At 34.4% G+C, this 10,938-nt stretch overlaps 1 protein-coding gene across 2 annotated transcripts in view; it reads right to left on the bottom strand.

The window, feature by feature from the left end:
* FANCC (FA complementation group C) overlaps positions 1–10,938 on the bottom strand; it is a 75,365-nt gene that overhangs the window by 44,382 nt on the left and 20,045 nt on the right. For both annotated transcript variants that reach the window (XM_085313026.1, XM_085313019.1), the window contains one exon: positions 8,638–8,732. In XM_085313026.1, coding sequence (XP_085169152.1) covers positions 8,638–8,732 — 95 coding nt within the window. The remainder of the gene's footprint in view (positions 1–8,637; positions 8,733–10,938) is intronic.

The raw sequence follows: 10,938 nt of genomic DNA, 5'->3' as shown, positions 1-10,938 counted from the left end.
AAAAAAAAAAAAAAAAAAAACATATTACCCACTATAATTTGGACAGGATGATCTGCAGACAGAGATTATAAACAGCCGTGAGCACAATGATGCTAGTACACAAGCTTCTCTTGATAAGGGAACAGAAACATAAAACTGTTAGTCTCTGAAATAGTCTCCCTGACCAAGATTAGGTGACTATAGCAGTCATTCAGACTAAAGAGGCAGAAGGTGAAAGTGCCTCCTACTATAGGTGTTGAAGGACTTGTCAACACAGGAAAAAGGATATTCTTGGGGGAAGGAAAGCTGGCTGATTGCATGACACGAGATGAGAGGTTGAGAAACTCATTCTAAAGACACCAGATGAAGCTCTGCTTAAGAGGTCAAGGCATGTGACCTAAACTTTAGATGACACTCTAATCTGACAGGATTAAGTTAAAATTCCTCTGTGAAGAGCCTGTACAGAAATGCAAGCAGCATGACGAATAAACAGGAGGAATTAAAAAACTTTGTGCAGTTGCAGAGCTATGATTTCATTGCAATTATGGAGATGAGGCAGGATAGCTCGCATGCCTGGAATGCTACCCTAAAGAGCCTGAATCCAGGCTCTATAGTAAAGACATGTCAGGAAGGCAAGGAGAAGGAGTCACCCTTCATGTGAGAGAAGGGCTGGAATGCCTGGACATCTTCCTAGGAGTAGACACAGGGCTGACAGAGCTTACAGGTAAGGATTAAGGGGCAGACTAAAATGCGTGACACTGTTGTGCGTGTTTGTTGCAGGCCAGCTAATCAGGAAGAAGTAGATGAAGTCTTCTACAGAAAGCTGGAAGTAGTTTCATATTTACAGGTCCCGGTCTTCATGGGAGACTTTAACTACCCTGATATCTGCTGGAGGGATAAAACCCTTTTCTTTGCACAAGAAATCTAGGAGATTCCTGGAGAGCATCAATGACAACTTCTTGATACAAGTGATAGAGGAACCAACATATCGTTCAAGCGGCTCTTCAGAACAGCTATCCTTCAGAAAAAAAAATTATTGAATAGTTAGCCCCTCCATTTTTTTCCCCCACTTTGAGTATTATTCTTGTGCCCTGGAAGTTTTAGGGGTTTTCCATGTCTACTGCCAAAACCACTAGCAAAACTTGAAGTTCCACCTAGTACTCTGAGATTTACATGCTCTTGAAACTCATACCTTCCCTCCCCCCATCAGATTTCATTTTCTAATAAATTCTGATAAAATCAGCTCTCTATTTCCCAAAAACATTTTAGCTTCAACTGGCAGAAGTTTGTTTTTGACAAAACTCTAATTGTCATATTGCTGACAAATATTAGGCATTAGAATCTGCTGAAGTCTCTCAATATTTGTTCCAAATCCTCATCACATTCTGATTTGTCATTTACAATTCACCTCTTAAGTTTGTAAGATTAAAAAAAATCTTGCATTATTCACAAACTGTTTTACAGAACTTAAAACTACTCCCACTATCTTAAAAAAACTCATTTTTTACATCTCATTTTACACAGTTTGTACATGTGTATGTGTGTATGAATGCATGCATAGTTTTTGTATTACATGCCTGCAATAATAATTTATTCAGCTTCCTCTTGAATTAACTGAAAATTATTTTAAAACATCAGATACTATTTCCAACAATAACCAAGAGGCAAGCTGCTTTCTGACTTTTCTGTGGTTTGATACCAGAGACAAAAATGGCACTTTTAAGTCTCTCCAGAACTGGACATAGTCCAGTAGATGGCTACGAAGATGATTAGAGGACTGGAGCACCTCCCCATGAAGAACGGCTGCAAGAGCTCAGCCTGTTTAGCCTGGAGAAGAGATGACTGAGAGGAGGTCTTACAAATGTCTACTAATACCTTAAGGGAGGGTGTCAAGAGGATAGGGCCAGACTCTTCACTGGTGTCCAGTAACCGCACAAGAGACAACAGGCACAAACTGAACCATAGGAAGTTCCACCTGAATACATGGAAGAACTTCTTTACTGTGAGAGTGAGAGAGCACTCGGGGAGGTTGTCCAGAGAGGCTGCAGAGTCTCCTTCTCTGGAAAGATTCAAAACCTGCTTGGACACGATCCTGTCTAACATGCTGTAGGTGACCAGCTGTCTTACTAAATGCTTCTCACTCACCTGTGAAGAACACACTTTGATGCCCTGCAATCCAAACTTTGAAAAATGCTCCATTTCTGTCCTTAGCAGAACAAAAGGCTATCATGATCAGAGTCTTTAAAGAACAATTAAAGTAGAAAAGAGATTGATGAGCTACTCATTCCACTAAACATGAGGAAAATATATTGCTTGATAGTATAATGGAGGTTAGTAGCATCATTCAACTGGCAAATTATAGCTCCNNNAAAAAAAAAAAAAAAAAAAAAGTCAAATGAGAACAGGCACTATGTGTCAAGAAAGTAATTAGCAAAGCAAAATAGTAGCAAAGAATAGTTTTCACTGCTATCATTCCATATTTAAACTTCCCTATATAATAAGGTAGACTGAGAACTACCCAGAGGCTAGGATAGAGTAACAAATGCTTTAGATACTTTATAACTCAAGTGAACAATGGTGGGAAAACCATCAGTTTACCTGAATGAACAGAACAATCACAATATTCATTGTTATTTACTCAGCTTCCTTATGAAACAGATCCAGTTTAAGATGAAAAAGACTGTATAACCACATGCAGTTTTGTATCTAGAAAAATAAATCTATGTAAATAGTATTTTGACATGAATTAAGCAAAATTTTTATGTTTTCCCCTTTAATCTGTGAAATAATTTTAAGCAGCTTTTCCTACTCGTAATACCAATATACCTCAATAAAATACCATAATAACAATATACCTCAGTATTCCTTGACTCACAGGTCATACACAACATTCAGATTTCTTAGATGCAACTTTGACAGCTTAGCAATTTACAAATTTACAATTCATAAATCTGCCTTTCCCATCCTGTCCACACAATATGAGCCTAAGTGGATTTAGACTTGTATTAAAGTTTACATGAATCAGACGATTAATAATTATATAAGTAGTAAGATTACTAGAATTGCATTGCAGTCCAAGTTCTTCTATGCTCTGACCAATCATGAAAAAGAATAATCTAAAAATTCCAAAACATAAACAAAACAATCCCATGAAAAGGATCATTATTTTTTAACTGTCCACTCCAAAACTTTTCTCAGGTCTACAAAAGCCTCCAGAACAGGTATTCACTGGAAGCAGGATATTCAGTAAACTGTTTTTGGTTTTTTTTTCCATTTTTTATGGGGCATATTTACTTAATAATTGCTCTTAGTTGTTACTAGGAGCCAAACACTTCAATAACATAAAATGATTTGTATGGAGGTATAATACACAATAGCTAATTTCCATTTTTTATTTTTTATTATCAATTCCAGTTAATGCTTGTTTGTGCTCACTCTGTAACAGCATTATTTTATACACATAGTTTTGCTTGGAGAAGTCCAGTTCARCCTAGTCTTTCCTTAGAGAAAGCAGTCACCTTTATTTACCATCCTTTTGACAAATTTGTACAAAGGCAAACTACCACATAACACTAACTAATTTTCTAACAAAACACATCCAGATGGGACCACAGAAAGGCCACATTATGACCACTAGCTTAATCCTTGACAACATCTAAACTACCCAACTGTTTAAGAACTGCATGCAAGTGCTTGTTGCCATATGTATGTATGTTTTTAGGTATGTACATACTAGTAATTAATTAATAAAGTACCACCTACTGACATTCAGTGGTAGATCTGTTCAGTTTATTACATTTGATAGAGTTGCTGTGGTAATGCACTGCAAAAGTCTTATTAGTCTTAATAAAACGTTAGAAATAAAAGAATGGATGCTTTGTTGTAACCAGTATTGTGGAGAGACATTAACATCCGTGGCAAATAAACCTTTGAAGCCATTAACAGTGGAAAAGCTGACAGAACAACTATGAAAGGAGCAAACTAAATAATACAATAACGGATGTATTAAAAATAACCATCACCACCTGAAATACATACAGGACTTGTCTTTAACAAAACAGTGAATGACAATATATAAATGAGTTGCTCTGAAGTCAGAGATAAGACTCCATCAAGAAAGAGAGAAGAAGCAAAATATAAAGAAAACTGCAGTGTCCATTATACTATCTGTAATTTTATAGAGGTGAAGGATCAGGGCTGGAGAAATGAATGGTTGTTTCTTTTTGGTTCTTGGTTCTATCTATTTGCATAATGAGTCTTTGATTGTAACCAGTTTGAAACCAAGGACATTTTCTCAGCTACCGATGCACAGTGTTTAATGCTATGCATCCTAGATACAAAGCCCTTCAGTACTGAAAAATATAAATAYGAAGAATTAGTCATTCTCTAGCAACAACTGAAACACAAGCAGAATTTTCTCACATCCCAGAAATAACTAGGGAAAAGAAAAGACACAAATCAGTTCAACTGCATGTATTATGCATACCAGAAAGTAGAAAGATCATGAAATTTGTCTTCCTATTAGTGAACACCCTGAAAATAATTGCCAACCCTTTCAGGAAATCCTAACACATCCTTACTGGTGTGGATACCATTAGACATCTAAAGCCCAAAATAGTGCTACAGAAATTGGAGAGTACTGAAGTTAGCTTGTAATCTGGAGACTGTATTATTAAAATAAATTGTTCATATTCCCTTAGAACAATATGTATTGGAATGCTGTGAAATAGATGGCCGTGTACACAAAATAAAACATACATATACCTGCATATAATACAAAGAATGTCATCTACTGGTATGTAAGAACATACACCATTGTTCAAAGGTTGGCAAACAGCTATCATTGTAAACAATAAAATTGACATTATTTTGCACTGCAAATAACTCTGTCCATTTTTAAACAGCATCTTCCTTACAGATTCAGCATGCTGCATTTTAACAAGTATATGAGCCATATACCTCTCAAAATATGCTTCTCTACACAAAAGACAAGAAGAAAATAAAATATAATGAAAATTATAAAACATTTATTCTTTAATCTCCCTTTTCCTTCTTCCATCTATAAAAGTTATTTTGGATACTTTATAAAAATATGATGAGAATCTCTATTTATCTCACAGAAGACAAACTCATCCCTCTTGGTTCCTTCTTGTTTTACTGTGATGCCTTAAAATCCTCATTGTGCTAGAAATATAGAAAGCATTTAACAAGATGATCTGCTTCAGAGGTAACTCATTCCAGCTACAAAGTAAATACACATGAACAGTTTCACACTTCTTATGCTTTTTCTAATATGACCTCTTTCCAGTGTTCTTCTCAGCTATTTTCACAACATTCTGGTTGCACCCTGCATTTCTCTTCTCACTCTCTTCCTCAACATTTTCTTTCAATACTTTTAATGTAACTTTCATGAGACATTCTTTGCTTTCCCAGAAGTAACTGGGTAAGCTTGCAAATTCCCAGTAAAGCAAAGATGAACAACCTACAGACACAACTGTAAGTCCCTCAAATCTTATAGTTTTAACTGTAATTTTTCAGAACTCCCCATTTTGCAAAAATGCTTCTTAAATTCTATTTCTGAATATTTCTGCATAATCAAAATATACATCACTAAAATATTCTCAAGAGAGAGAAATATGATAACACTTGATCAGACAGCTGGTTAATTCAAAATACAAATCAAGAAACACTTGACAGTCAAGAAGGAAAGGGAAACCACAGATAAGTCAAAATTTGCAGTGAGAGGTAATCACACATTTAAATGCAGGTGCAACTGTTCTAAAGAAGGAAATCACAACTGATTTCATTTTGAGCCACCACTGAGAGGCCATCATTTCAAAGGTGGGTTAATTCATCACAGCCTTAGACATCCATAATGAGGTAAGAATGACATTCTTACTCATTAAGTATATGCTCTTATGCTCTTATATAAAACAAATATAATACTATATAAAAAAGCAAAGACTCTAAAAATCCATTTTGCCTAAAATTCTGGCATAATTCAGCAGTAAAGATGAAAGGTCACTGCTTCATTAACTAAACCAACTCAATTAAAATTGAAGCTTAATAAAAAAGTCAAAATGATCATAAAAATCCCAGGCCATCTGGAGAACGTCACTAAAAATCTCAAACATCCTGTTCTTAATTGGCAGTACATTTCTTGATCTGACCTATCTGAGCAGCAGCAAACCACTACAAAACACCCTAATACAATTCAAAGATACAATAGATGGAACTCCATCAAATTTAAACCTAATCAATATATGTGACTTAAAGGTACATCAAAAGATTTGCCTGTGGAGGATAGGTATATACCTTCCTTCTGGAAGATAAGACTTTCGTTCAAATCTTTTAATGTGTCTTCCACTTGGAATCTGTGATAATGGAATAATACTAAAGGTAACAATCCCAAATAGAAGACTATCTTTGACATTAGGCTTTCAGATTTGTAACTGAAATTTTAAGAGACAAAGCTCTTTTTAATCAAACAATATTTGATAACTGCTGTATAAGCAGGGGCTATACAAAAAGCTTAACGTGTTAATTAACAGTTTTCAAACCTGTTTACATGTTTGCTATTGAAAAAAATTCTTAACAAGATCACATTAATATTTTGTTGTCTCTCACATTTCTGTAAAAAAATAGAGAAGTTCCAGGAAGCCTGTTGCAATTTTGCTGTAMACACTGTATTTGGCAAAATGAAGACCCTTTACTTGAAAAGGCTATGTTTGCATTTTCAAAGAAGTATTGACAGGCAAATAACATTATTTACTGACTATTCACAATGCCCAAAGGAAAAATTAATATAATCCTTCCATTGCATATATTTGGAAACAAGTCTTTCACAACCTCTTCACTACCATTGTTTAGTTCAGCAGAAAATTGTGACATTAAACTCCTGGACAATGGGAAAAGGCAAGGACTGCATACCATAGTTCAAAACCTTGATCTGGCAACAGGATTATCCTATCCTAGTAACCTTCACAAATGATTAGCAGACAAAATCAGAGTTCATCAGAGTTTCATCAATAGACAAGTCAAAAATAGTTACATGCTTGCACATATACTCAGTCAAACACAGCATAGTGTACAATTGGTCCAGATTAAACAAAATACTACATGCTCAAAATTAATAGTATAATGGTACTACAAGAAAAAAAATCAGTTTGTTTTGCGCAAGAATAATACTTTTACACTGCAGATCTGCTGATGCAATACTATTAAAGCTTTCTGAATCAAAATTTTAATGTTAATTTGGCATCCCACCATCCTCAGTTTAAAAATTATGCAAAAAAAACACTACTAAAAGATAAATATGTATGAAATCTTATGAAGGATAAAACTCTCACATTCCATTAAATATCTTAGTGAATTGCAATACAAATAATTCCAGTGCTATTACTCTTATAAAGTATATCTATACTCCTGCAGGCATTAATAAAAATAGCTTTTTCTATGTATCCTCTCTGTATAGCTTAAATAGCTTAGATAATCTACTGTTTCATGCCAGGCAGGACAACTTTTCCATAATACTAAAAATCTTCTAAGTAAAATTTCATTCTATTCCATTCCATTGATGCCATAGTGATTCATGACAGAGCACAGAATGGAGTTCTGCATCACCTCCATGCATATACGTGCCGCCTCCATTGGCACAGAAGACGTGAAAAAGGGGAGTTCCAGACCTTTACATAAAGGAATCGCAATCAGCTTCTGCAGAACTGACTCTCATAGTAGCCTTGTCCTTTAGCCCTGCAGCTCAGGGTTAATTTCATCTCTTCAATTTAATAATGTTTACTTAGCAATGAACAGCTCAGAGACACCTAAAAACATCCTCAGCTTTAGCAAAAATATAAGTAAATAATAATCAGGCTGCTATAATTTCACTAATTGTGAGGACTATATGGTAAAAAAATATCAATGGAATTGTTAATGTATTTTATAGCATATGCAAATAAGGTTCCATGGAGAATGCCAAGATGGAAAGTCAACAACATGGCTGCCTCAAATACCTATTCAGCAATGTAGAGCTTTAAGTGTCAGTGTGCTGCAGGTTATTTACATGCTCGCATGCTTTGCTGATTCAGTGTGAAAATACATAAAATATGAATAGATGTACTTATGTAAAACACACGAATTTGAGGTTAAAGTTAAGGATTCATTATTCATTAAATAACTAAATCTAAATCGACATACAAGCACCACCTCTCCCCTCTCTGACTCCCATTGAGGTAGGAGATTAAACAAAAGCAAAAGAGAACAAAATTAAAGAGCAAATATAAGCTATTTTCAAAACAAACTATGACATTTCTCCAGATTATTTATTTTATTTTAATGGAAAGATTCTTTCTTTAATAAGACTTTCTTCCCTTCTTATATGTGGACTTTGCTTTCTACTCGCACTTACTGGATTAGTGAATGGATTAAAAGACTTTAAAATTATCCCATTTAAAATACTACTCTTTTTTTWAAAACTTTTAAAACGACAGATTAGCACAGACCATGTTATAATTAGAGATAAACACACTTCAACACAATACGTACTCAAGTTGTGTTTGAAGCAGTTTCATAAATGACAATGTTCCTATGCTGTAGATGTAGCACTTCTAAATAATCAATTTAATTCAAAGCAGTCCCGGGAAGGATTCATTCACTTACCCGTATCCAGCTGTTGGCCTTCAGTTCCACAGGGTTCTGCGGTTCACTGCTGTACAGACAACATAAGCACCACATCAGAGTCTTCTGGCTTTCATCTGCAGGAAAAAAAGCAAATAAGGATACATTAAGAAAAAAAGAAAAAAAAAAAACAGACAGAATTACACACAACAATTCCTATCCATTTCCATAACCAAAGGGCTATATATTGGTCTCAATTCATAATGCCTCTATTCTACTAAATTCATAGACCACATATTTAACATTATTCCTATGTAGTTCTTGTATAATCATTTCCTTCAACAGCAATTTAAAAAAGTTACCAACAATTTTAAAATCTATACAATATTTAGACATCCTTAAGAAAGGCGTACAGCCTACCAAATTTTTTAAATAAATAATACTTGTAGCTATCATTGAGGAATTTAAGTATCTAAGTAATACCACTTATAATAAACAATTTTCTACAGTAGTACACAGTGTACAAAGTTTGCACAACTAAAGAACATTTGCTTCTGAAAAAAAAAGTTTTAGATGCAAGAAATCATTCAAAACAAGAAAATAAAACATGGTGCTTTTTGTAAAAGCAAATTAAAATTCTTTATGATGAAATTAAGATTCTCTAATGTCAGGAAACTGACATTTCTGACAGACAGCAGAATCCCTGAATACTAATAGGAAAAAATCCTGTTGTGATGTTCTGTTCAGAATCAGATTGGGTTTATACTTGATTCTAACCTACTACTGCTAAGAAGATGCCATCTCTAAAATCCTACTATACTTCGCAATATTGCTACTTTGCATATGCACAGAGCATATTACAAAACAGCTGATTATCTGGAATAAGCAGTTGAAGAACCCTTTAATTCACAATTGTTTCCCACAACTTCACTTTCATTTAGCTTTTAAATAAAAATGTTCTTATGACATATACTAAGAGCCTCTATATTGAATTTCATCCAGAGTAAGACTGCATCATGGTAACACAAGTTATAAAAATCAGATGTACTACTGCAGCTTTGATACAATATTCACTTACTAAGTGCTACTATTTTTAATAATAAYGTCATTTCTAAAACTCATGTAGCAATACTCATTTGTATTAAGAGAGAATCCGAATATTATAACGTTCAACAAATTATTTCTGCTGATCTCAATATGTAAAAAGCAATATTATGCAGAAATGCTGTGTTGAAGCTTTTAGTTTTTCTTCGGGCTTTGCCAGTAAGTAATGTCTGCATTTTTACCAGGTGATCAGAAATGTTAATACTGCTATAAACCAGTATTCCTCAATAAATGTCTAACAAGCCTGTAGGCCATCAATGGCCTACCACTGACTAACATCTCTGCACAGAAAAAGTTTATCAGACATTTAACTAACACATTTAACTAACTATAATTTGAGATATTCTGCCATTGTGTGCTGGGGGGATTTTTTTTAACATGGGTTTTTATGAGGCTAATAGTTTCCTATATAATATTTGCCAACATAAGGAGCTCATACAGATTTAGCTAGATACATTCAAAACTCAGTCTACTTGAAACGAGCGTATATTTGTGTCATAGCCATGCTCACAGTTCCTTCAAAATTGAAAGTATCTACAGCTGAGCATTTTTACCAGTCAAAATCACTTTTTGGCCAAGACACAACTGAAAGCCCTATACTCTCCTTTAGGTCAAGAAAAGAAGGAAAAGTTGTCATTCAGTCCTCTTGCAAAAGTACTGAGTAACACTCTGGGTGCCATTCTCAGGTTCATTGTTTTGCTTTGTTTTGTTTTTTCTTTTTTTCCACAATTGCTTTAAGACTGGGACAGAAATACATGAAGATTTAAGAACAGGACAGCAATCTTTTTAAACATATTTACAGAAACTGCAAAAGACAATCACATCAAAAGACCTACCACAGAGAATCAAGGAAAAGTTAGTGGTCCTTTTCCCCCCCCCCTCATTTTTCTAGTAATTGTGATCCCCAAGAAAAGCTAATCATCCTGGTATGGACTGAAAGCCATTATCAAGACATGAACTAACATATTTGATCTTATTATGGGTTGAAAGAATGTTTACTGCATTTAAAATACCTGATAAGCACATCCAGAGGAACAAAATTAGCTAAGTTAAAGGTAGAAATTATACTAAAGAAAAATCTCACTAACTTTCTCCTGAACTTAAGTAGGTTGATGTTGCAACTCCAATTAAAAGAATGAATTTTTTCTATAGGAAATTTAAGACCTCTTGAGCTCTTTTTTTAAGGAATGTTTTATTCTGAAACATATAGAAACCTGTCCCTGCCAGTCTCCTAGGAGG

Source organism: Rhea americana, unplaced genomic scaffold, assembly GCF_003343005.1.
Source record: "Rhea americana isolate MKP2758 unplaced genomic scaffold, rheAme1 scaffold_11, whole genome shotgun sequence".
NCBI classification, from domain to species: Eukaryota; Metazoa; Chordata; class Aves; order Rheiformes; family Rheidae; genus Rhea; species Rhea americana.
Note: the sequence above shows the minus strand (reverse complement) of the source record. Positions and strands in the feature narration are given on the sequence as shown.